The sequence below is a fragment of the Eutrigla gurnardus genome (assembly GCF_963514095.1).
Source record: "Eutrigla gurnardus genome assembly, chromosome: 4".
In the NCBI taxonomy this organism is placed as follows: Eukaryota; Metazoa; Chordata; class Actinopteri; order Perciformes; family Triglidae; genus Eutrigla; species Eutrigla gurnardus.
This window is the reverse complement of record NC_139918.1, coordinates 2957441-2985405: the sequence shown is the minus strand read 5'-3', so window position 1 is coordinate 2985405 and position 27965 is coordinate 2957441. Positions and strand designations below refer to the sequence as shown.

General features: G+C 43.2%; 1 protein-coding gene across 2 annotated transcripts in view; it reads right to left on the bottom strand.

Annotated features, from left to right (window-relative positions):
* Positions 1–17850, bottom strand: part of paxip1 (PAX interacting (with transcription-activation domain) protein 1) — a 28306-nt gene extending 10456 nt beyond the window's left edge. For both annotated transcript variants that reach the window (XM_084007052.1, XM_084007053.1), the window contains exons 1-12: positions 17663–17850; positions 15193–15327; positions 13708–13751; positions 13392–13455; positions 12124–12234; positions 11878–11953; positions 9777–10316; positions 6926–7038; positions 5718–6693; positions 4158–4252; positions 3905–4000; positions 332–469 (exon numbers count right to left, since the gene is read on the bottom strand). In XM_084007052.1, coding sequence (XP_083863178.1) covers positions 332–469; positions 3905–4000; positions 4158–4252; positions 5718–6693; positions 6926–7038; positions 9777–10316; positions 11878–11953; positions 12124–12234; positions 13392–13455; positions 13708–13751; positions 15193–15327; positions 17663–17743 — 2469 coding nt within the window. In that variant the 5' untranslated portion in view covers positions 17744–17850. The remainder of the gene's footprint in view (positions 1–331; positions 470–3904; positions 4001–4157; positions 4253–5717; positions 6694–6925; positions 7039–9776; positions 10317–11877; positions 11954–12123; positions 12235–13391; positions 13456–13707; positions 13752–15192; positions 15328–17662) is intronic.
* Between the last annotated feature and the right edge of the window lie 10115 nt (positions 17851–27965).

Below are 27965 nucleotides of genomic sequence, written 5' to 3'. Positions count from 1 at the left end.
AGGACCTAGAGAGTTCTATGTAGAGGACCGTACAGAGTTCTATGTAGAGGACCTCTAGAGTTCTATGTAGAGGACCTATAGAGTTCTATGTAGAGGACCTGTAGAGTTCTATGTAGAGGACCTGTAGAGTTCTATGTAGAGGACCTGTAGAGTTCTATGAAGAGGACCGTACAGAGTTCTATGTACATTTATCTGGTTAAATCAGATGAGACTTGCACGATTTCCTTGGTATTTAAATGGAAATATGTGGGTTTTTTTTTTTACAGTTAGTGTCTTTATCCTGTACAGATTTCAGGCTCCAGAGATGACTTAGTAAAGGAGTTTGACCTACATGCTGAGAGCAGGGTTTGGCTCCAGGAGGGAAGGCGAAGGGCAGATGTAATGTCCGATGAGGAGGAAGCATCCTCTTCCTCTTCAGTACAGTGTTGAGCCAGTGGGCAGTGACACAGCGCTTCCCCTCTCTAAGTGCCTGGCAGAGACATCAGACATCAACAACAGTGACAAAGACACAATGATCTTGGCAAAAATGAATTAAACTTCCAGGAGCGCTTTTCCTAAAGCTATGCATTCAACTTCACACAGTACCCTTCTCCGCTCAGCTTAAAGGATGTCGACGGCAGAACAATTATACGTTTCCATCCTTGCAGTACAGGTATTTTTATTTAAAATATGTACATATTTAAAATATCTACATTTACTTTTGAAATTGTTTTACCCGTTTAATCGTATACCAGTCGTCAAGGATAAGAAGCACTTTTGCATTTGAAAGTGGTACCTTTTTTATACATATTTATTTTGTATTATACAACACACTTCAATATGTCTGAATGTAAAAAAAAAACTTAGCTTAGAAGCAAAATAAAGAAATCATTTTTAAATATATAAATAGCAATTTTTTTCTCCTCACGCACAAAATGTGTACCCAACCGAAACCATAGCTCAAGAAGCGATGTACGTATTGAACCGTGGGCCAACTGGATTGTTGCATCCCTACTAACCACCGACAATATGTCTATGGCATGGAGAGCGTGTCCAGCTCCTCAGAGCCAATTAAAGAGAGTCGGGAGAGCAGACACATGAGTATTGATCTGAGTCATCATATCTGACTTCAGAGAGACCACCGATCACACTGATTAGAAAGAATACCAGCTAATCAGTAAATGATGACTCTAAATGAGGTGTCAATGTCTATTATAATGTCTCTACATGTCTCCCTGTGATAGACTGGTTACCTGTCTGTCTCTACATGTCTCCCTGTGATAGACTGGTTACCTGTCTGTCTCTACATGTCAGCCCTGTGATAGACTGGTTACCTGTCTGTCTCTACATGTCTCCCTGTGATAGACTGGTTACCTGTCTGTCTCTACATGTCTCCCTGTGATAGACTGGTTACCTGTCTGTCTCTACATGTCTCCCTGTGATAGACTGGTTACCTGTCTGTCTCTACATGTCTCCCTGTGATAGACTGGTTACCTGTCTGTCTCTACATGTCAGCCCTGTGATAGACTGGTTACCTGTCTGTCTCTACATGTCTCCCTGTGATAGACTGGTTACCTGTCTGTCTCTACATGTCAGCCCTGTGATAGACTAGTTACCTGTCTGTCTCTACATGTCAGCCCTGTGATAGACTGGTTACCTGTCTGTCTCTACATGTCTCCCTGTGATAGACTGGTTACCTGTCTGTCTCTACATGTCTCCCTGTGATAGACTGGTTACCTGTCTGTCTCTATGTCAGCCCTGTGATAGACTGGTTACCTGTCTGTCTCTACATGTCTCCCTGTGATAGACTGGCCCTGTGATAGACTGGTTACCTGTCTGTCTCTACATGTCTCCCTGTGATAGACTGGTTACCTGTCTGTCTCTTCATGTCAGCCCTGTGATAGACTGGTTACCTGTCTGTCTCTACATGTCTCCCTGTGATAGACTGGTTACCTGTCTGTCTCTATGTCAGCCCTGTGATAGACTGGTTACCTGTCTGTCTCTACATGTCTCCCTGTGATAGACTGGTTACCTGTCTGTCTCTACATGTCTCCCTGTGATAGACTGGTTACCTGTCTGTCTCTACATGTCTCCCTGTGATAGACTGGTTACCTGTCTGTCTCTACATGTCTCCCTGTGATAGACTGGTTACCTGTCTGTCTCTACATGTCTCCCTGTGATAGACTGGTTACCTGTCTGTCTCTACATGTCAGCCCTGTGATAGACTGGTTACCTGTCTGTCTCTACATGTCTCCCTGTGATAGACTGGTTACCTGTCTGTCTCTACATGTCTCCCTGTGATAGACTGGTTACCTGTCTGTCTCTACATGTCAGCTCTGTGATAGACTGGTTACCTGTCTGTCTCTACATGTCAGCCCTGTGATAGACTGGTTACCTGTCTGTCTCTACATGTCAGCCCTGTGATAGACTGGTTACCTGTCTGTCTCTACATGTCTCCCTGTGATAGACTGGTTACCTGTCTGTCTCTATGTCAGCCCTGTGATAGACTGGTTACCTGTCTGTCTCTACATGTCTCCCTGTGATAGACTGGTTACCTGTCTGTCTCTACATGTCTCCCTGTGATAGACTGGTTACCTGTCTGTCTCTACATGTCTCCCTGTGATAGACTGGTTACCTGTCTGTCTCTACATGTCTCCCTGTGATAGACTGGTTACCTGTCTGTCTCTACATGTCTCCCTGTGATAGACTGGTTACCTGTCTGTCTCTACATGTCAGCCCTGTGATAGACTGGTTACCTGTCTGTCTCTACATGTCTCCCTGTGATAGACTGGTTACCTGTCTGTCTCTACATGTCTCCCTGTGATAGACTGGTTACCTGTCTGTCTCTACATGTCTCCCTGTGATAGACTGGTTACCTGTCTGTCTCTACATGTCTCCCTGTGATAGACTGGTTACCTGTCTGTCTCTACATGTCAGCCCTGTGATAGACTGGTTACCTGTCTGTCTCTACATGTCTCCCTGTGATAGACTGGTTACCTGTCTGTCTCTACATGTCAGCCCTGTGATAGACTGGTTACCTGTCTGTCTCTACATGTCTCCCTGTGATAGACTGGTTACCTGTCTGTCTCTACATGTCTCCCTGTGATAGACTGGTTACCTGTCTGTCTCTATGTCAGCCCTGTGATAGACTGGTTACCTGTCTGTCTCTACATGTCTCCCTGTGATAGACTGGCCCTGTGATAGACTGGTTACCTGTCTGTCTCTACATGTCTCCCTGTGATAGACTGGTTACCTGTCTGTCTCTACATGTCAGCCCTGTGATAGACTGGTTACCTGTCTGTCTCTACATGTCTCCCTGTGATAGACTGGTTACCTGTCTGTCTCTATGTCAGCCCTGTGATAGACTGGTTACCTGTCTGTCTCTACATGTCTCCCTGTGATAGACTGGTTACCTGTCTGTCTCTACATGTCTCCCTGTGATAGACTGGTTACCTGTCTGTCTCTACATGTCTCCCTGTGATAGACTGGTTACCTGTCTGTCTCTACATGTCTCCCTGTGATAGACTGGTTACCTGTCTGTCTCTACATGTCTCCCTGTGATAGACTGGTTACCTGTCTGTCTCTACATGTCTCCCTGTGATAGACTGGTTACCTGTCTGTCTCTACATGTCTCCCTGTGATAGACTGGTTACCTGTCTGTCTCTACATGTCTCCCTGTGATAGACTGCTTACCTGTCCACGTGAACCCTTCAGCCCCCCAACCCACCCTCAACAGAATAAGTGGTTCCAGATAATAGATGGATTCTTGACTTTTTTTCCTCTAGTGAGGTTTATTGTGACCGTTATTCACCAAAGCAAATTCCATGTATGTGAACACCTACTTGGCAATGAATCTCTGTGGTTTTGCATGTTTTATAGAGTTGCTTAAAGGAATTGTGTATGTTCTGATAGCACACATTCTTACCTGTACATACATGTTGCTGACTTGACTCTCACACAGCAGGTGTGTGCAGCGGCTGGTCAGGGTGGAGTCAACAGCTCCTCCACACGCCTGAATGACCTGAGGGAGGGTTTAAGTCAACACATGTTTCTCCATCTTTGCTGCTCAGCATCCACATATCACTCACATATGTTCATTAATATAATGACTCGTAACATTAGCTGCTGGTCATGTACCTAAAAGGAAAGGATCATTATCTTCTGAGTAACTGTCTTACCCTCTTCCATGTGGCCAGGAGTTGTTTGTCAGCCATCTGCTCTGGATAGTCAGCGATAGCAAACACGCAGCCTAGCAGGAAGCCGTCCTGTGGAACTGAGAATTAGAACAGAAAGAAGGTACACAAGTTAATCAGCACATTCAAGAAGACCCATTCCCAGACCTTTTAATGGACTTTTACACCGAAGTACCCAAAGTAGAAAGGAAGGTTCAATAATTGTTAGGGCTGGGTTTAAAAAAATAAATAGAAAATCAGAGTCATATCAATCTTGAATTGAAAGATCAAATATTGATTCATAAAATGATGAGATCAATCTTGTAATATGTGCGATTTCCTGTATCCTCTGTGTTAGTCTCACGTGACTGAGCAAAGGGAAGTATCCTGGTGAGAGACGGCGAACCGAAACATGACAGAAGCTGCTCACTGAAGGCGGATGTCTGGCAGCATTCTGATTTTAAACGTCTGAGGACGAGGAGAGCCGGACAAAAAACGCCATAGTCAAGATGTGCAAACTCAAAAGAAAATGTTGTGCAAGTACCACACATCTCTGAAACTGTTTAACCAGACATCACTCAGATTGGTAGACTACCAGACTACCTTCATCATGCATGTGTCGCATAAGGTCGCATTTTAAAAGCATAGCATACAAAAACACATGAAATGAAATTCACCTATCCTTTTTTTATGCAGAGAGACCTCATGGCTTGTGATTATTTTAAAGTCCCAATCAGCAAGTCTGGCGGATGGAGGGCACTCTGTCAGATTTTGAATGTTTACAACTCTCACACTCCTCCCCCACGACCACCGAGCTCCTCCCCCACGACCACCGAGCTCCTCCCCCACGACCACCGAGCTCCTCCCCCACGACCACCGAGCTCCTTCCCCTCGACTCTGTGCCCTTTGAAATCCCTTAGATCACGGCACCTTTGAAACGCGGGTCCGATGTTGACTCTGGTTTTATCACGGGCACCGTTTCTTTCTTTTCCTGGGTTGTTTTGGACCTCCTCGTTTTGGTTTTTAACGAGGAATTGGAAGCTTGTTGCTACTTCCCTCCACCTCCCCCCTGTGATAGTGGAACGACCCGAGGGGGGAGGGGCTCTGTGTGTGCACGAATACAGCCCTGCGTGCTGATTGGACAGGATGATCCGGGCGCTGTCGTTTTTTGTTGTTGTTCGTTTTTGCAAAACAAACAACAGGCTCTACGTGCACGTAGAGGTGCGCTTTTCTTCTTCTTCTCAAACCGGATGATTTATGTTGTTTTATCGGAGCATAGTGTCGGCTTCAGTGAATATGATCAAACAAATGTTGCCTACTGGGACTTTAAGATTATTTGTTCACCCCCCCCCCATGAAAAAGGATGTTCACTAAAATCCTCACCATAGTAATAACTAACAACAATCATTAATTTCTTTTGTACTAGTCACATGGCCACTGGAAACAGTTCCCTGTCTGTTCTTATTGTTGGTCAGACTCGTATTAACATTTCACTTTGGAGCAATGTGTTGATCTTAAATATATATTGCCTGTAATCCCCCCGACACTAACTCGGGGTGAACTCACTTTCTTGTCCCGGCTCGTGTCCAAACAGCTGGGAGATGTGAGGAGGCTGTTGCAGCTGAGGATGTAGTGTCGTCGTCTGCTGCTGCTGATGTTGCTGCTGCTGCTGCTGCAGGACCTGCTGGTTCTGATGCTGCAGAACCTGCTGTTGCTGGTTCTGCAGGTGCTGCTGCTGCTGCATCTGCTGCATGTGTTGTTGCTGCTGTAGAAAATGCTGCTGCTGCTGCTGTTGTAGATGCTGCTGGTGTAACTGTTGTTGATTCTGCTGCTGTTGTTGTTGTTGTTGTTGTTGTTGTTGTTGCTGCTGCTGTTGTTGCTGCTGCTGTAACATCTGCATGCGTTGCTGCTGTTGAAACTGCTGGAGCTGTTGTTGCAGTGCCTGTTGCTGCTGCAGCTGCTGTAAACCAGGCCGCAGGAGCTGCTGGGGGCGTAGCTGTTGCTGGGAGAATGCATGCTGCTGCTGTTGTTGTTGCTGCTGCTGTTGTTGGTGCTGCTGCTGCTGTTGTTGTTGTTGTTGTTGCTGCTGCTGCTGCTGCTGTTGTTGCTGCTGCTGCTGCTGCTGCGAAAACATCTGCTGTTGGTGCATTTGCTGCTGTTGCTGCAGAAACTGTTGCTGCTGTTGTGGCAACTGTGCAAAACCTTGCTGTTGTGCAACCTGTGACTGTTGTTGTTGTTGTTGTTGTTGCTGCTGCTGCTGTTGTTGTTGTTGGTGATGTAGCTGCATCATCTGATGCTGCTGCTGAAGGTGCATCATGGGATGCTGCGGTTGCTGTGGTAACTGTTGGTGTTGTTGTTGGGCAGCCTGGTGTGACTGTTGCTGTTGCAGTATCTGTTGCTGCTGCTCTGCTGTGAGGGGCTGGCCGGCCAGTTTGGACTGATTGAACAGGAGAGGGTTGGTACTGTTCGGAGCCGGAGCATGGCCCTGATTGGTCAGCTGCTCCAATGGCTTCGTCTGATTTGCTGTCAGATTCTGGATGATCTGCAGCAAAGAAGAACAAGGAAAATGATATTTGACGTAGAGTAAGCACCGTAGATATCAGTGTGGTCATCTTGGAGTCATCGCCAGTCCATATTCAGTAATATTTTAATTATATTAGACATGAAATATGGCGATGCTTTTCCTCAAGTAGAAGTTGCCTCAGTGGCAGCAGGTAGGAGAACCTCAGAGCACTGCTGTTCTAAATGTGAAGAGAAACATGACGATGTCTTACATGTGCTACGTTGGCAGGTCGGTTTGCTGGCTGCATGTCAGAGTTGTTGGTGATGTTGCGGAGGGTTCTAGCAGCTGGGCTCCACCCGGGGATGCCCTCTGGAACTGATACACCTATGGAGCACAAATTGACCCTTTGTTAAGTTCCGCCCCTCAAATGCAACGGGTCAGTCATAGCCTCACATCAGCCAGCTCTGACCAGGGTCTGACAACCATCAAGCTGTGCTTCATAGACTCATGTAATCGTATCAGATTTTCTTCCATTTTCAGCCTGTTTAGTGTAATTGGAGCCGGCCTTGTTAACGTTAAACACTGGAGAGGTTAGCAGGAGATATACGTTTATAAAACATTACGTTTCTACCAAACATGAACAGAGGAGCTAATGTCAAAGCATCAACACTTCTATGCGACACTAGCTGCTGAAAATATGATGTAGGTATACACATGCAGTTAATAAAATACAGAATAACTTCTAAAATACAACTTTGTAAAGAAAAATCTTTAACCAGAAATGGCAGCATCTTCTACACTGTAATCTATAACGTTGGGCTTTAACTTCCATCTTATTTTTAAGCTTTTGTCTCTGCTGAATTTCACAGTTTGACATTCTGATATATCCTTCAGAAGTATGTATTGTAGACCTCTGTCTGCATATCTCTGAACTCTCACTCAGTCGGTGCAGTTACACTGTCATTGTAAACTCATGTTTACGGAGATAAGAAATAAGAAATAAGAAAGTGAGAAGTAGTCATTTTCTCATACAATTCTATACAATCACAGTGATGGCCAGTAGAGAGACTGCAACTTTAAGGCCCTTCAGCTTCAGCCTGTGACAGGCGGACAGAGGTGTTTACGAAGATGGAGTCTGTGGTTGAATGACAGAAGGTAACCAGTGGGGATTCCCAGAAACATTACTAATTACACTGAAATAACCACAAATGAAAAAGTATCATACTACTGCTGTTATTAATGGAAACTACTAACAAAACAGGCAGACTGTGACGTCAGCACCAGGCTGACCCTCAACGACCCGGTGATTGCATCAGGATCTATCCAGTTGTCGATATGGTGATTTAATCCACTGGGAAATGGCAAAAGCTGGTTTATTTTGGTTTATTTCAAAAATAGGAAATGGATGTCATTTCCACTGTAGCACAACAACACAGCAGACATCCGCCACACAATGTGACGTAACTCAAACCTGAGACCTGACCCAGACTGAGACCCAGACTGGATTTTCAGCCTTTCTTGAACCTGTCAGATGGTTGTTTTAGCGTAGTTCTAATGGTGACGTATGACTGTATGAACGAGGACGACATTCATGGACAGTCGGGCTGTTGGAAGGAACTTCGGGAATCGAATATAATTTGAATAGTAATCTGTAGGGCTGTCCCGATCCAGCTTTTTGCACTTCCGATCCGATACCGATATTGTAGCTTTTAGTATCCAAGCATGTATTAAAGATTAAAGATGCCGGTTGATGGAAATTATCCAAAATTAGTGGCCGGAAAAATATGTCTGGAAAATGATGAGCATCACATTAATAGCTACAGATACTGTAAAACACTATAACGACATGAGTGGATATATTGTCTTATTTTATCAAGTAAAATCTAAGTTATAGGTTTACTCTACAGCTTAATAGTTCATAGAAATTCAGGTAGAAATAGGTTAACTCAGAGTTCCACAGCTTATCTAAAACAATCCTCCCCCCCACAGGGAGTCCCTTGCTTTGCATTCACACTGCTCCAGCCCAAACGGGCTTTAGTCCGTACACACGTCATCACGTCCTAATACTACACACAATATGGCTTGATGTTGTTTTGAAGGAGTGCATATATTTATCGACAACACTCGACCTGCATCAGCGCATGTGCGCACGAGCGGATCTGTGCGAGCAGGCAGCGCGGAAGCCGGTCCGGTTTCGGTGCCGGTCCGGTTCCGCTCACACCACGAGTCTGAAGAGTGCAACAGCTTATCAAAATACAGTGTCAACTCCGTGTTTCAAAGTAGAAAGCGACATCGTGGTGGTTTAACGAGGCAGAGCAGCATCAGAACAACATCAAGCGCCTAAAGTACACGAAGAAGAACGTAGCGGGAGCGCGCGGCGAGGATTGTTGCGGCCGCGCGTCTTGCGGAGCAAGTCTACTGTGCTGCGCGGAGGCGCTCCTAATGTAAATGATTATTGATTTATGAATGAATTGATAGGTGGCTTATTTTTGGCATATTGATTTTATGGCCTGTACAATGGTAGGGGAAACACTGGACATGCACACAAGTCCGTCTTGTTGTTGTTTAGTGGATGCTGGACAGGTCGCGAGGTGTGCTGGAAAACGCGGACCGGACTTTGGGGGGAAACAGAAAAAAACTGGAATGGATTACCTACATCGGTGCGCTGGAAAACACGGACCGGATGTAGGGAGTCCGGATCGGGATTTTCCCGTGCAGGCCGATCCGATATCGATATGCATTTTTTGCTAATATCGGCGGCCGATCCGATCCAAATATCGGATCGGGACATCCCTAGTAATCTGTGATCTCGCCTATTATTACTTATCTTGACAGCTGTCACCTGTTTGTTCGACATATTTATTGGTAATGTTTTTGGAACGCCCTCTAGTGGACAGGAAGTAAACTAACCACATTGCCGATAATGGCATTGGCAACGTATAAGCCTGTGTAATGTAGTTAATATTAATAATAGGTTGAGCATTAAATATTGAAATATAATTTGAATATTGAAAAAAAAAAATGGAATGAAATCCAAACCCTGAATACAGGATAAAGCGGTAGACGATGGATGGATGGAAATTCAAATAGTATTGTAGAGGAAACGGTCCTGGCGTACTGACCTTGCTGCGTGGTGTGACTGATGGCAGCAGCAGCAGCAGCAGCAGAGCGAGCCTCTGCAGGCATGGCTCCTCCACTGCCAGGGACAGGAGGCACAGTGGCACACAGGTTAATCAGCCCACTGCTGGTGGAGGAGGACACTGGGTCCTTGGTGCCGGGCGGCCCAGCTCGCCGCCTGGCCGTGCCGGTCGGAACAGGGGGAGTTGGCGGTACAACTTCAGCCGGCGTCCAGTTGAGGTTGGTGCCCTCCTTCTCTGTGGAGGAGTCGTCGTCAGAATCGTCGAACATGCGCTCGCTGCGGCGCTCGGGTTTGCGGGGAGAGGTCGGGGAGACGGAATTCAGTTTTTTGGGTCCTGGTCGTCTGCGAGGGCTCGACTCCTCACCAGAAGAGCCGCCACTGGACAGCCGGGATCGCCGGGGGCTGTAGCTTCCATCTGAATGGGAGTGCTGGTCGTATGACTCGGCTTCACTCTCCTCCTCTTCCTCAGGCTCCACGTATGTCAGTCTGGGGTGATACAGCACCTCATCCTTTCTGCTTTTGCCTACAAAAGGTAGACAAAAGTGACTGGTTTATATCCGACCACAGTGCGCGTGGTCGGATATGAACGGAGGAGGTTCATACATGTCTTTTATAATGTCTAATGGAGAAATGACGATAGCTTGATACTAAAAACAGATGACATACTGTACATATTCATAAAACTTAATAGGAAGCAGCTTCTTTTTAGGTTTACGTTGTGCTTATAACGTCGACTAAATTTATCAAAGACACAATGTACATTAAAGGGCCAGTATGTAGCATTTACGGGGGTCTATTGGCAGAAATGGAATATAATGTATGTAGGTTTTCTTCAGTGTGTGGTCATCTGGAAGTAAAGGCGAGTCCACACTGGAAGAACTGCCCGACTCGCGTCGGTAAATGAAGTCGGGCTACTTAATATGGCCGACTCGAACAACGACATGGGCGGTTCACACCTACGGAATTACAGCCGACGCCAAACGTTCCCGCTTTCGCGAGATGTAATGTCTCCAAAACAACAGGTGGCGCTAATCTGTATTGTGGGCCAAAAAACACGAAAACCGGAAGTAGCCGGTCCTCTCTAGACCATAAACACAGAGCACGCTGTCCTCACCAGTCACTGTTGTCAGCAGGGTGAGGTTGTAGACTGTAGTTGTGATTACTCTCTGAACGGAAAAATCTAAAATGTTGGATGATGTCGATACGGAGACACTGGCCTTGTCAGCTCTCGCACTTATTCTTATGGAAGAAGACAGTCGTAAGCGAAAAAGAAAGAGAACATTTATTAGGCGCACTAAGTGGGTGAAGCCGTGGATACAACAGCGAGCAGCCCAAGGAGCTTATCCAAATTTGTGTCGGGAATTGTCCAAAACAATGCGTTGAGAGTGTGTGTCGACACCTTCTTCGATTCCACTGTTTATCTGGTATGTTTACCATCGTCACTTCCGGGCTTCACTGATTCGCTAGTCAAGCTGCTAGCCTCCACCAATCAGAATGGTAAAAGAATGACCGACTCGAATGGCGGATTACACATTTGAATCGGCTGAAATGAACGCCGACGTGGCCGATTCGAGCGACCACACCAAGTAGACTCATGTCACGGACGCCGACTCTCTCAAAGACGGCGATTTTCGGTCCGGTGTGGACTCGCCTTATAGTCGTCGTGTTTTCATCAGGAGCCCTTTATGTCTATTTACAATACATATACATCTGTCAACTGATGAATGATTAGCAGATTCAGCGACCAAAAATGTTAATTGAATTCTTCATACCAGCCATTTTTCAAGCAAGTGTCAAATATTCTCTGGTTGCAGCTTTTTCAGCTTCAGCAGATGTTTTTTTGACATGAGGGTTAGTAAACTGATCATATTCAATGTTCGGACGAAAGAAATCTTCTGAATACATAACCTTGGACAGCAGAGAATTACTATTCTCTAATTTATAAACCAAACAATTCATCAATTAATTGAGACTATAATTTGAAGATTAGTATTAAATTAAGCCCTAGTACAGCAACACAAAACACAAATCCTAAATCAGTCAGCCCATCATATGAAAATGAAACAGCAGCACTTATTAATTACCTTTAACAGAATCTGTTATCCAGTCTGGGGTGACGATCTTGATGCCCGTATGTTTCAAGGCACACTCAAACTTGGCCTGGAGGGCAAAGAAATACAACCAAAGAACACACTCTATAGTGAAACTTGCCCATAATGATGAGTATCTTTCATGAACTTATTGCACGTCGCAAATCTGTTTTCATATCACATGAGTTTGGTTGAAGAAAACCGTAGTAGTAACATGCACACATGAAGCACAGAACTTACCCCCTTTGGCTCCTTCACTACTAAGTGGGTGACCTTCTTGTTGAGGTTGAGTTGACATTCTCCTCCATAAAAGGTTATGTAAGCCCACAAAGCATGGAGATCGTCTGGTAGCTGTGTACACAAACACACACAAACACACAATGAGCTTACAAAAAGCTTGATGTTCACGTCCCTGTCATATTGTTTACATATTTAACAATATCAGGCCTCCATTCATCTTCCTTCCTCCTCCAGCTCTCGACAAATCTCTTACTTCGATTTTACAAATGGCACCGTGTTTCATAAATTACTTTACATTATGGCGCAACTCCAAAATATATTGAAGAAAAGAGCTTTCTCTTCACATGAACTGCAACAGAAGTATTTTTAGCAGTAGTGATATTTCAATAAACTAATGTTAACATACAGTGATGGAAGAAGAACTCAGATCTCCACTTATGGAAAAGTAGTAAAAGCAATAAAATGTACTTAGAGAACCAAAAGGAAAAGCATTTATTATGCAAAATAATACAGTATATTTGTGTATTAATGTATTTATTACTTCAATGTTGCAGCTGGCAAATGTGGAAGTCTACTTTATATACTGCTGTGTAGTTCAATCTATAATTATACACAATTTATGATTATATTTAGTTTTAATAATATGAATCTGCAAAGTGAAATTGTCAGATAAATGTAGTTCAGTAAGAAGGACAAAACTACCCTCTGAGATGAGTAGAAGTATATACTATCATAATAACAAAAATGTACTTCAACATTACTTAAATCCAGTAATAGTATACATGCATTCTGTTAACATTCCACCACTGTCAACAGATATACATTTAATAATTCTTTGTCAAACTCTAGTCAATAAACGTCATAGCAGTTGTGAAATATTCTGTTTCTAGTCAATACAATAATAATAATTACTAAAAACTACTAACTAATATTTTAACACAAAAATGCATTATTAATCTGGAAACTGAACACCTTTTTGTGGTACATTCTTCATAGCTCTACAATAAACAAATTAGAGCTTGTTTATTTTTTTGCCCAGAAGGAGGATCACCCTGGACCCCCTACAGAGGTAGTACCACCTCTGCCATCGGGGTTTGAATGTGTGTGAAGAGGTGAATGTATTGCTCATTCAGTTGTTTTATTATTGTTAATTGTATAAGAATTATTATTCAACCGGCCTTGCCTGTCTGCATATATATCTCTCAAAAGCCCATATACATGTACATATAGAGAACTGAGAATATTTAAAACACACACTTCACACTTACCCTGGGAAGACAAGCTGTCACACCAAAGAAGATCTGTCCTGATTCTGGGGAGAATCCAGTAACTCTGTGGTGTTTATGATTATGGACAAAACACAGGGAAACCATTCTCTTCTTACTGTGGCATTTTGATGAATTCTACACGTTCTCTATACGTACTATATATATACTATACTGGACCAATGGCTCCCTTAGAAATCACATAGACACACTCATGGAGTTCTAATCATTAACATTCTGCTGCCATCACTATTGTTCTATTTTTCAACATGTTAAACGACACCGATTGGAGGACTGTTGGATGATGGTGGAAGGATACGGTAACAGGTCCCCACATCGGACTGAGAGGATCACCCAGGACGGCTGGAAAACACGAGGAGAAAGATGCGTTACTGCTTGATGTTTCTTCACTCTCTCAGTTAAACTGGATAAAAGTGGCTTGAACTCACTGCTAGTTTGACCGAGGTTAAAAGTTAACATTAAGGAAAGAAATTGTTTTAGTTTTTAAAAAGATGCTTGTTCGTTGTCTCTGTGTCCAGTCTCTATGCTAGCAGGAGCTAAGCTAACCCAAAATCAAAAGGAAGAAATGGTTCTTTGGAACGGCCTTGAGGTGGCTTTGAAACTCAGTGTGAACATAAAAACATGTAAACGCAGTTACAGACAGTTACTTATGGACAAGTATAAAGGGATGGAGCTGGAGATTTAAAGTAATCTAGAGGTATTATGTTTTGTTCTTGTTTTTTCCCTTTCTTTTGTTATTATTTTGTGTTGTATATATAGCTCATATTCAGACTTGGATAATGAGCATTTCACACAGACATAGAGCTATATGTAAATTACTAGGGTTGTAAACGATAAACCGATGCGACTGGATATTCAGTTCAACAAGTGAGAGATACGCTGCATCGGTAGCAGCCTCCTCAATCGATACGAATTATCAATGGATTCCTAGATGAATCGGTTACAGAGTCATGGATCGGGTATCGCGAGACTTTGAAGCGGTTGGCGGCATTACACCAGCGTCTCTAAAACAACACGAGAGCTGAAGCTGCCCGTGAAACGCCGTAGCTGGCTACCTGATATGAGTTATAAACAAGGGACGACACGGAACATGGAGGAGGTGGAGAGGCGGGCGCAGCACAGGTAGGCGGCTGCAACGCTGCCGTGTGACCGCAGGCACTCCACGACCGCACGTGAGAGACGGATGGCTTTGAATGTCAATCGCTTGTGTCTCAACTTGCGCCACAAGAGGTGGCCGCAGCACGGGTAGCGTCCACGACACTGTCCTGTGACCGCCATCCAACCATTCAGACAGACTTTTATTTGGTCCATGTCTAAAAATAAATACATTGACATGTGATTTTGTTGTTCTGGTTGTTGTTTTTGTTGCCAGTGCCATACAGCCACAATGTTTAGGGATATGTGGTATTTTATATATTTGAAAAGAAACTATTGTACTGTCACTTTCATAGAATCGGCTTCTTTATTTTATAAAATATCTACAACAAATATTAACCGTAGAATAAAATCGTATCGTTCTTACACTGTAGGGAATCAATTCTAATCGAATCAGTCTGTAATAAAAGGATATCGTTTTTGAATCGAATCGGAACCTGTGTATCTAGATGCATATCGAACCGTTTATCACAGAGAGATGTACAACCCCAGAAATTACAGAAATGAAACATGATAATGTAAAGAAGGGGCAGGACATGATAAACTAAGCTTCCTCCTGTCCCTCCTCAAAGTTGAATTGGTTTATTTTTTTGTTTTGTTTTAAATAAAGATCAAATCAAACCCTTACCTTGACAACAGGCAGGTCAAAAACCTCTCTCGACTCGCCCACCTCGGGGTTGTCCCCGTCCTCTGCAATGATGTGAGTGGCCAAAGCATTGTAGGATACCTCCTTCCCTTTTCCCGCCTTCAGCAGCTGCACCACCTGGAATATCAGTCAAAATCTACTTCAGTCCAGACCGTCTCAAACGCATGCCTCTGTCAAACAGCCTTCTGTAGGAAAGGCTTAGTCCCGCCCCTTCTGGTGGTCACCATCGGACCTTATTTTGGAAACAATATCAAGTCAAAAGAGAGACAAATATGGTTTTGATCCTGTTTGAATCATACCATGAATAACACAGCTGATGTTAGTCAATTTAAAAGATGATTGTTCAAGTCTCAGTGTGTCGTAGGTTTGTCGTCGTATCATTCAGTTCGGTGTGAAACAGCTCAGTGAACTACATCTCTGATCAACAATGTACAAACACGGCCGCTAACTCATCTCGCTAGCTAGCTAACTTAGCTAAGTCACTAATGCAACGTTATCTTCGCGCTGATGTGTTTTATCCAGCGACTCATTTTCTCAGCAGGAAGAGAAAGAAGGAGAGAGACCTGTTAGTGTGGAAACTCTTTACTAGTATGGATTTACACTGTCTGATCCTTTAATATCTAATTACTAGTTACACCACAAAATATGGAAAATTTACTTTTAAATCGACAAACATACAGTATGTGTGATTCATGGAACAATTGAAACAGATCAAATTATGTGTCTCTTGCCATTGACTTCCCTACATGTATTCCAATATAAGGTCCGGTGGGGGTCTACTGGAGGGGTGGGACAGAGTTGATGTGCTGGCAGTCATAGAGCCGACATCTGTGTGAAAGGGACAACCAGCTCGGCAGAAACATTGCACCACTTTTAAATCCCATGATGCAGGCCTTCTACCGGAAATCCCACACTGTGTGAAAAAGCCGTGTTGACACTGGCTAAAGCTCATAGAACTTAAAAAGCAAGAAAGTTATGAAGAATACTTGAATAACTTCTGCTTTGATAGCAATGCAGCATAACGTGCAGCTTTGTCTGAGATGGAGCAACTGCACACACAGCTCATATTTTGAATTTAACTCACAAGTGATGGACTATGATCATTATAGAAGACTTTAAATGAGACTGCTGCTAGAAAAATAGTTTGAGGAGTTTCTACAGGAGGTTTTGACATTTTGCTCCAGACAAAAAGGCAGAGATGTGGCCCTGTGTGGTCTTCCACTTACACACAACATTACCACATGCTGCAGCGGTGATTAATACGAACGAAGACAAGACATCAATAGTTCACAGTCGCAGAATCCCGACTGACTTTTTGGTGATCATTTAGTTGTGACTATATGTCTATCCAACATGAACATCCACCAAATCCAAGAAAACATTAATAGATATCAAAGTCTGCAGCAATTAACAATGAGCCCCTGATACTGATCACATACATCTCTGCTGAAAGTTTCACACATTCTGACATTGTGTTCAGTTTAACAAGGCATCCATGGAAACTCACCTCAGCAAAAAGACATGAGAGACGAGAAACATTGCCATCTTAGAACAAGTAAGCCGGAGACTTGTGAGGGATTTCCACCAGTCAGTTAAGTGCAATAGATTCAAAATGTTACTCTCCATATATTACACAACCAGAAAACGATGCGATTCATGTACATTTGAACACGCACAATTCAAATAAGATAACATTTACTGCAATGTTATGTTCTCAGGTTGTTTTCGGTTGAGCATTAACCCGGTAGGATGATGTATCACATTCCATGTATTGTTAACCTCACATTACCAGCCCATACATCCTCTCGGCTGTATATAAACAAGGTAAAAATAAATTAAAAAAAAAGGTGCGACTAGGAGTCACTATCTGGCAGGAAGTACAGCCCCGTGCCACAGGTCTCCAGCACAAACGAGGGAATTGGCAATGATGCATGCGCAGTGAGGGGCGCACAATTGAGCACGATGTGAGAGTCACAGGTTGATGCAGAAATAACACTGTGCATAATCCTGTCCGGTGCTCCACTACCCGTCACGACGGCGCGGTTTCACTACTGAGGGCGTCGAGCGGTCATGGTGGAAAAAGCAAGCTAGCAGACGCCATCGCTAGCAAATCCCTTTACATTTATACCGCAGGCAACAAGCTAGCAGCTAACCATCAGTGCAACTACAAAACTCACAGCTAATGCTAAGAGGCTGCATTAAAAGTGTAACGTTAGTCGTAAAGCTAGCTTCAACACAGTGAAGTCGACGCTCATGAACACAGCCTCACACAAACAATACATTATGGAGGGATCGCCGCGATACTTTGATGTTAGCCAAAGAGGAAGCTCGCTGTGTAGCATGTCAGTTAGCTGGCTAGCTTTTCCTGCAGCACTTCCATTGAGATTGAATGGTGCTAGCAACTTAGCCTGTTACCAACCTAGCTACAAGAAGCTAACGTCCAGAGCCTCACCTTTTGGTCAATGTCCCCCACCACGTAGAATTTGACATCTTTGAATAGTTCGTCGGAAACCTTGCTTTCCTCTTCAGACATGTTTGTCCACTAATAACACAGCGGTATACATTGAAAACCCAGCCGATAACAGCAACAGTAATGTGTCTGTATTACAGCAGCTGGCTTGGAACGTACAGTACAGCGGAGACACTCTAGCGCCAAATCACCGAGCGCGCCTTGGACCACATGATTCTGAAATACGTAGGGGGGGTCTGTGATATGTTGTATTAGTATTAGTTGTATATTCATTTCATACAATACTCTAATACATTGTATCGCACAACATTAATCTGTGTGGTGATTAATTGACCCAAACTACTAATATAACAGGTGAGAAATCCATAAATATGTTTTCCTAATGGACATGAAACCCCCCTGTCATATGAAAGTTGACGTTTTGATCCAAACGTGTGGAATAACTCAGTGTGGGAAACCGGGCAGTCGTAGCTTTACGAGCCGGTTGTTTGATTCGGTCTCCGGTTCTCCGCGTAGGAGAGGGAGGGGTTGTTTGTCCCTTCTGTTGTTTTTCATTTTGCTATACAAATAAAGTTGACTTAATTTCACTTGACTATGCGTTAAAATGTCACATCCACCACTTATTTGACACTAGGATTAATACGGGGGCTTAGCCTCCAGGAAGCATACAAAATATTTACTCGTGCATTTTTTTAGTAGGCTACTATTAGAACGACACAACAACCAGTGAAGAAGTCCAGCTAGTAAACACGTATAACAAGTTAAAAGCAACAGACATCGTCTTCTTCCATTCTCCTCTGTTGAACAAGAGTTACTGTCATGGTAACTTTTGGACACATTAAAGCTGCATGCTAAGAACCTGATGATGTAAATGTGTTTTAAAGAGATACCGTATCTAATTCCTCTCTCTCAATCTGACAATCACAAAACATGACAACATGAATATGAATTTTACACAAATAACTGTATTTTGTATGTATTTATTCTGTATTTATTCCAGCAAAATAAGGATTCAGTGTAAAAAAAAAAGACAGATAAGCTTTACAGAAATGTTTCTTTCTAAAGTATATTCTTTCTACAGACTAATATACTATAATCATAAAACTCTATGTATATCCTTTCATCAGTGTGAGATCATTCTGAAAATAAAGACTGAAAAAATAATAATAAAAAATAAATAAATAATTAAGAAGCAAGATGATTTGGGAAGGTTTGGGAACAATTTAGGGTAGCTGCAGTCCCCCTAAAACAGACTTAACAATGTCACTGCTGTACACTAAAACCTGGAATATGGAATAAAACTGGCTCCTGATCTCATCTGCCCATCAACATTCTTACCTCCGTGGCAGCTGACTCACGTACAATAATTTGTTTTCTATTATTTTCTAAATTCTCCTGGTTTGTGACAATATTCCGTTATCAAAGCCTGTTTCTGGCACCGTGCAGTGTAAGTCTACGACGGTTTCCACCCGGAACACAATACAGTTACCAGAGGTGGAAGTAATGAATTACAAGTACTCACGTAACTGTAATTTTTTTTAATTTTTTGTGTAGCCTACTTCAGTAATTGTAATTATACTTAAGGAAGTTTTAACAGGAACAAAGTAAGAGACCAAAATTGTACTTATTATTTTGTTTGATTTGCATTCTTTAAAAGTCACCAGAATGCATGAAACACTCTCGAGCCCCTTTTATGCTGACACGTCTTTGTCCCCACCGTCATTAGTGTGAAAGGTCCAGAGACAGAATGGGGGGTCAGGGTGGTTCCTCCTCTGAGCAGCAATGAAGGTCGTGAAGGTGTCTCAGAGGATGAACAGAAGGTGACATTTTGACGTGTTATGTCGGTGACCCGCCACCAGGGGGATTTAACAAGTTCAGATCCGAGGAAGATCGAAGCCAGTATTTGCCTGTGCACGCTGCGATTATCATCAACATGTTGTATATGATGCACAGCAACTTTTTGAAGAGTCGTGTAAATGTGCACGACAAGTGAAAGACACTGTTCACCTCCAGTTGTTTAGGTGTGCTAGGGGGTATCATATTTCTGACTCTTCTTTAATAAGTCACACCAGCGCTGAAGTCGATGTGTTACACAACAGCTCTCATGGTTCCTCCCATGGAGGGCTCTTTCTTTCTGTGATTAAGGTGGTATCTTCTGAAACTCCAAATGTTCTTGGGTAGGGACCCCCAGACCCCCGCTAGGGTCATGGAATCCTCCCTATGTTTGAGGTCTCAAAGTTGTCGAGTATGCAAGTTCCTTTGGTACAACTCCTGTTTACAAAAGCTGCATATTAAGAAAACACAACCTTATATGCACTGTAAGTAGGACCACACACCAACAAGATTGTTTCCAGGGGACACAAATCAGGTATACATGGGTGTTTCACGGCTGTTTGCTTAAGAAGGCTCCTAACTGAGTGAAATGACCTGGAGGTATTTAAAGGGCTGCTGTGATGAGGAAAAAAAGGCCAAGGTTTTAGGAAGGTTTCTATTGGAACAAATGACCCTGAAGTTTCTACGTGTCAGCCCTGATAGGAGCTGGTGAAATCCTCTAAATGTTAAGAAAAGTTGCTTCAATGCTTCAACACAGACCTTCCTTTTCCAAAGGAAAGGAGATATTGGCGACCCACAATTCCTTGCGACAGCTACATTTTTAGTGATGCACACCTCGGCCGTTCATACAGATGATATGCCTATTTGCATATGTAAATATGACTTTCATGCAGACATATAATAATTGGAATTCTGTTAATAAATGTGACCTGTCCAGGGTGTACCCTGCCTTCGCCCAATGACAGCTGGGATCGGCTCCAGCCCCCCCACGACCCTGAATACAGGATAAGCGGTAGACAATAGATGGATCGATGGATGTTAATAAATGTGAGGACGGTGATAACATTTTTATTTCATTCATATTTATTTATTTCAGTCAAGTTACAAATTAGTTAAAAAAATTAACTAAAATACCAAATACAATGAAATGTAAATTCAGCAAACTGTCAAAGATCCAACCCCTTCTCCATAACTCAAACCGTTAATAACTTAATTTATCATATGAACTCTTGTGACTGGAAGCCTAGATTCCTTTTTTGGAAATTAAATCATATTAGTGAGCTGTCCACATGTAAGAGAACCCTTTATTGTCCCACGCTGGGACATTTCCATGTTCCAGCAGTAAATGGGAGAGTTAGTTCAATAACAAGAAGCATCTGTTAAACAAGCAATAAAGGCTGATAATAAATAATTAACAGGTTGACACAGCAACTATTATCACTGAAGGGTTACATTAATAATATTACTACTACTGTTGACATTACTACTACTGCTAACATTACTAGTACTAATATTACTGTTAACTGTTAAAGGTGCTATTGACAACATTGATAACATCCAGCCACTAGATGTCGCACTCGCACTCCCCCCTTCCATTGCATTCACGTCAGCTGTTGCTGTAAGTGCATGTGTCCTCAATGGGTTGCCAGTTCATAGCACTTTGGACTGGTACCGAAGTGCTTACCGTCAAACTCAGCCATTTTTCAGTTAGTTAGTTCCACACTAACTGGCAACCCCAAAGACTCTTGAGCCCTGACTACGCAGAGCCCTGCTAGAAGCCGCAGCCACACGTCACACATCTACACAGTGGTAAACAAAACATTCATTCTGGACCCGTCAAAATCTTTTAAAATTACTTATTCACAATCCAAAATGTTCACGAGAAGTGATATTTTTTAATTATTTGTTTGAATAAAAATGTTGTCAATATGACCTTTAATAATACTACTACTGCTAATATTATTACTACTGCTAATACTACTACCACTGTTAATATTACTACTACTACTACTACTAATAATAATAATAATAATAATAATAATAATAATAATAATACTGCTGCTACTTCCCTCCTGGGAAAGGTAAGAACTTTGTGTTCAGCCCCGAGAAACACACTAGTATCTTGTTGTGACCTGGCCTCCCCTGGAAAAGCAGACACTTAATAACTCAGTTTAAATGTAAACCTATTCATAAGATGAAATGTATTAATCTTATACTGAGGGAATCAGGTCTAGAGAAAATTCTCTCACAATCATCACCATCATCACCATCATCACCATCATCACATCACCACCATCACATCATCACCATCACATCATCACCATCATCACCATCACATCACCATCATCACCATCATCACCATACCATCATCACCATCACCACCATCACATCACCATCATCACATCATCACCATCACATCATCACCATCATCACCATCACATCACCATCATCACCATCATCACCATACCATCATCACCATCACCATCATCACATCACCACCATCACATCATCACCATCACATCATCACCATCATCACCATCACATCACCATCATCACATCATCACCATCACATCATCACCATCATCACCATCACATCACCATCATCACCATACCATCATCACCATCACCACCATCACATCACCATCATCACATCACCACCATCACATCATTACTATCACATCATCACCATCATCACATCACCACCATCACATCATTACCAAAACATCATCACCATCATCACCATCATCACCATCACATCACCATCATCACCATACCATCATCACCATCACCACCATCACATCACCATCATCACCATCATCACCATCACATCATCACCATCACATCATCACCACCATCACATCATCACCATCATCACCATCACCACCATCACATCACCATCATCACCATACCATCATCACCATCACCACCATCACATCACCATCATCACCATCATCACCATCACATCATCACCATCACATCATCACCACCATCACATCAACACCATCATCACCATCACCACCATCACATCACCAACATCACCATCACATCACCATCATCACCATCACCACCATCACATCATCACCATCATCACCATTATCACCATCATTACCATCATCACCATCACATCATCACCATCACCATCACACCATCACCCCATCACCATCATCACCATCACATCACCATCATCACCACCATCATCACCATCATCACCATCACATCATCGCCATCACATCACCATCATCACCACCATCACCATCATCACCATCACATCACCACCACCATCCCCAGCAGCCGCTTCTCTTCCGACCAGTCCGACAGCTTCTGGCTTCCTACTGATGGATGTCTAATTATAAGATGTAATTTCTTCTACAATTTGTTCTTGTGGTAGTTAATTACTTCATTCATTAGTAGGTGTTGAGCCACCTGTCACACAGGTAGGTCTGTGTGCATGCACACACACACACACACACACACACACACACACACACACACACACACACTCACACCCACACCCACACACACACTCTACACGGTGAATCATAGGTGTCGCTGCTAAAGAACCTTGACAAAGTGAGCAGAGCCAGTAATTGGAGGAACCTTCTGACAGCTACATTAACCATGTAGACGCTCGCCTCTTCACCTGGAGACATTACTTTCGACACACTACCTGTCATCATGCACCACGTTGGTCTCGGCCCTTATTTCCGTCATCCGTCCGATCAAAGTGAGACAGTCATTGGATGAGCCGTTTGACAGCTACATTAAAGCTGCGGCTGATCACCCGGTCAACGTACACCTACTGGATATAGATGTATGTCGTTAGGCCTGGATCTGACATGATGGAGCACACTGATTACCCATGTGGTGTTGTCTTTCACAGGCACAGGGTCTGTAAGTGGATAAGTGGATTCACTTTTACAAAAAGATTCACGTGAAAGAGCTGTGTTGATCTTTAGAAGATAAACATCAGCCCATCTGTATTTTCTTTCACATTATGTGTTTTGGATTTTTTGCACATTATTAATCAACAGAACAAACAGCATTCTTCCCATTCCCCAATAACACAAGATCCCCGGTAAAAAAAGACACACTTAACCAAAATTGCGTTAAATGTAAATAAACAACTGTAAGTAAGGGGAATTTTAAAAGTAAATTAATCAGATGAAAATATCACCAATAAAAAAAACTTCACATCACATGTATGGTGAAAATTAAATGTAAGTCAACTGTAAACGACCCAAATATGAAATAATGTTTTTTTTTAAATGTTTGACTAAAATGAGACTAAATAAATAAATAAATAAAAAATCAGGAGCTCATACTCCAGGAATGACAATGAATAGATGCTATCATTTTTGATTATTCGCATCACTCACTCGCATGCGCCGGATAGGAGGGGCTTACCTCCATGTTGACAGATTTAATTTGTCATGGCTGAAATCACCACTATCGCTGCTTCGTACATTACACACTGGGTGAAAGCCGCATATCTGCTTTAGTTTTGGAGAATAATGATCCCCATTGAGGGAGAACCACATTTCTAAAATTGTGAAGATTATTTGATTATTAATCTTATTCTGAGTTTTGCCACTTGACATTCTTGCAATTTCTTTTAGAAATCATTGTCTAAAAGTTCCTTCAAGTGGCAGTCTGTACGATTTGAGATGCGTTGCTTCTAGCGGCTTCTTTGGTGGTATATGGAACTGCAGGCGACCTCATCTCCCTGAGGACGCGTTCAGACTGTACACGTCCGTTGACGGACCAGTGCCGGACGAGGGAAGGCGTGTCAGGTTCATGGGGGAGTTGGCTTTGCGGACGCAGCCAGCAGCCACTGAAATCACTTTACGCTAGCCGGCTTATTCAGGCTGCTTATGGCTTTTTTTTTTATTATAGCACAAAATGGATCCCATTCTAGTCAGAAGAGCGCTGCTACGTGTTTTAGTAATTCAGTCCCTATATGTATATAAACACAGGAACTGATCGTACTGATCGGGTGCTTTCCCCGGTCGTAGCATTACAGAGGTTTTATTGGCCAGCGTCAGAGTAGTTTATTTGCATATATTTGCATGATGCAATATGATTGGCTGACGGATATTGACAGATTTTTTTTTGCACGCAAGCAATACAGCATAGCGGACCCACAATTCATTTTGTCATAATGTGACACAAGTCCATACAAAGTCAATGAGGTCCGTCAACAGAAAGGTGTAGTGTGAACGCGACCTGAGTTGAGTGAATTGTGGGTCCGCTCCGTTGCATCGCTTGCGTCGCTCGCATCGGAGAAGTTGAGACAAATTAAACTTTTTGCCCGCCGATGGATCCGTCAGCCAATCAGATCAATATCAGGGCTGGCTGCGTCTGCAAATGCAACTCCTCCATGAAGCAGACACGCCTTCCCTCGTCCGGCAACGGTCCGGCAACATGTGAAGTGTGAACAGACACACACACTCCGGCAACGAACGTCAAGTCAACAGATCCCTTTCATTGTCTATGTAGAGCAGGAGCTCCGCATGATGGATACAGCACGTCGAGTTGACGGCCCTGTCGCCGTATGTGAATTTGCATAAAGTTCGATAGATTGAACTTTATGCAAATGACGTCCGTCCAACGCAATGCGGCCGGCTCCAGAAACTTCGTTCAAACTATCAAACTAGGCAGTGTTGATCAAATATGAATCCAGATTCTGTTACTGCACTACACATTTCCCGCCTCAAATGTTTTCAGAAACATGCTTTAGCGTGTAGTTTAACTGTAAAATTAGATAGTTTGTGGCCCGGCCGCCATGTTGGAAACGGCAGAGCGAAACTCAAGTCCCGCCTACTTCGCAGGACGTCTATCCAATTGATCCAACTTGAACACAGAACTCGCCGGTTCGTTCGGCGGTCCGTTGCGTCGACATCCGTCGCTGCCGGAGTTGGTGTGTCTGTACCATGAATGAAGCCCAAGTTATGCTTCCGCGTCGACACAACGCGAGGGGTCCCAAAAATCCTAGACGTGTGTCGAGGCGACGCAACACCAACGCAGCGGCATTGGCTGTGATTGGTCCGCTAACTACATCCGCTGGAGACCGCTTTTCCAGTTTCCACTCATAAACACAGCCATTTAAACTTTTAATACTTTTATCGTTTGCACCTTGTCGCTTTTGCACAAAGAAATAAAACACTGAAAAATTGTGGATGTTTAAAGCCGGAAGTAAACAAATAGGCTATAACGAGGCTAATGACGATATATGTCAAGAGTCTCGGTCGGTCGGTCAGTCTTTACAAAAAGCATAGCGCCCTCTACCGGTGTGGCTTTGAATTGCATTTCGACACGTAAACCCAACGCAGAACCATCACGGTCTCCAAGCAACTGCGTGGCCATTGCGTGGCCATTGCGTGATCACTACGCGGAAGCATAACCGAGCCTTGAGCCCTCACCCAACAGTGTCTCTCATCTGCGTGATGCCTTCAAATGCTCCACACTGAAAGGAGGTCCGTGGTTTCCCCTCGTTGGCGGTCACTTTGCTTCTTGATGACGTTCCTTCTTCACTTCCATTAGTTTGTTGTTTCTTTTTCTTGGGACTGGAAGTTGAATGGTCTTCTTTCCTGTTGATCTTCCATTATGAGTCAGCAGTAATGAAATGTACCTGGTCAAACACTTTAGACTAGAGGGAGCCTGACTCAGCAGTTGGAAGTTACCGATTTCCAACTACAAGTAAATGCAGCATACTTCCATGAGTAGCTCCACCTGCAGACCAACCGCTGCTGACTGATGTAAAAAGATCAAACTCATTTAGAGTTTAGTGGGAATGTGGCCACAAACACGGAGATCCTATTTCTGGACAAAGCAGCAACAAGCACTTTCATTAGTGGTCACATGATCAACCACCATTGTTTTAACTCACTCTTTGTTAGGTAGGAACTTAAAAGACAATTAAATAGATGAACGTGTTATGGACTGCCACTTTAAATATGCAGGCAAACGCTGCAACCTACTATCGAAACAATAGGCATGCGCATGCATTTGCCTCGCAAAACAAGGCATTCTGGGATAAAAACGTCACAAATGCTGGTGATAACTTCCCTTTGCGACATGTCACGTGGCTTTTTTCCCAGAATGCCTGGTTTTGCGAGGCAAATGCATGCGCATGCATGATTCGAAACGCGCCTAATGGCGCGCTATGACACTGGCTGCGTTTCGGATCGCATGCATTTGCGCCTATGCATGCACGAGACTTGAGAGGATCCGCCGGAACTTGTCATAAACACGTCAAGTTCCCACCACGTCAAGTCGGACACAGGTGCACTTCATGGACTTTTTTTTTATTTAAACTTTGTTAATAATTATATACATAACAAAAACTTAGAGTCAGGGGAAACTTCACGGACTTTGCACAAAGAATATGGTCTACCCAGTGGCGCTGGCCTCTTCGTCGCTGACGAATTTGAGCCGAGGCATTTAAACTCCCCTTGTTGACGGAGGCTGAGGAATTTTCTCACGTGGGAAATACCACGTGATAATTCTAACCAACTAGGGCAACGTTGAGGGGAGTGTCTTATGTCCGCACTTATTTGAGACCATCTGCACAGAAAAGCATGCGGAGGGAGGTACCTGGAGATACCGCGAGTTTTTAAAGTCATGTGACATGTCGCAAAGGGAAGTTATCATCAGCTTTTGTGACGTTTTTTTTCCCAGAATGCCTGGTTTTGCGAGGCAAATGCATACGCATGCATGATTGGAAACGCGCCTACTGTTTAACTGAGGAATCAGCTGAATGAAACTTTCTCCCCAGGAGAAGAATAGAAAAAATCTTTACGCTAACATCTTGTTAGTATTAGAACGACACAACAACCAGTGAAGAAGTCCAGCTAACAAGTTTAAAGCAACACACATGGTCTTCTTCCATTCTCTTGTGTTGAACAAGAGTTACTGTCATGGTAACTTTTAGACTCATTAAAGCTGCATGCTTAGAACCTGATGATGTAAATGTGTCTTAAAGTGATACCGTATCTAATTCCTCTCTCCATTAGATACGCTGCAGGTCTAAACAATGGACTTTAATTACACCAGTTACTGTAGATTTGTCCATTCACAGTGTGATTCTGTCATAAAGTATACAGTAGAAAAAACAAGACTGGTTTTAAAGGTCACAGTGAAATCTGACAACATAAATATGAACTTTACCCAAATAACTGATTTTTGTATGGATTTATGTATCTCCAGCCCCCCTAAAGTAGGCCTAACAACGTCACTGCTGACCCCACAGATCATGCCGTTCATTTAATGTATGATCAGTACTTGTGTATCAGAAATAAGGGAGCATGCTAGTGTGTTTTTTCTTAAATACTGTGGACCCACAGATCACCTATTCCCCCCACCTCATCAGGAAGGTAGCAGGTGTGTAAAACATGTTGTGATTTGACTTCCTGAGTAGATGATCTGAGGAGGAATGGAGCCAACCGCCTGGCTG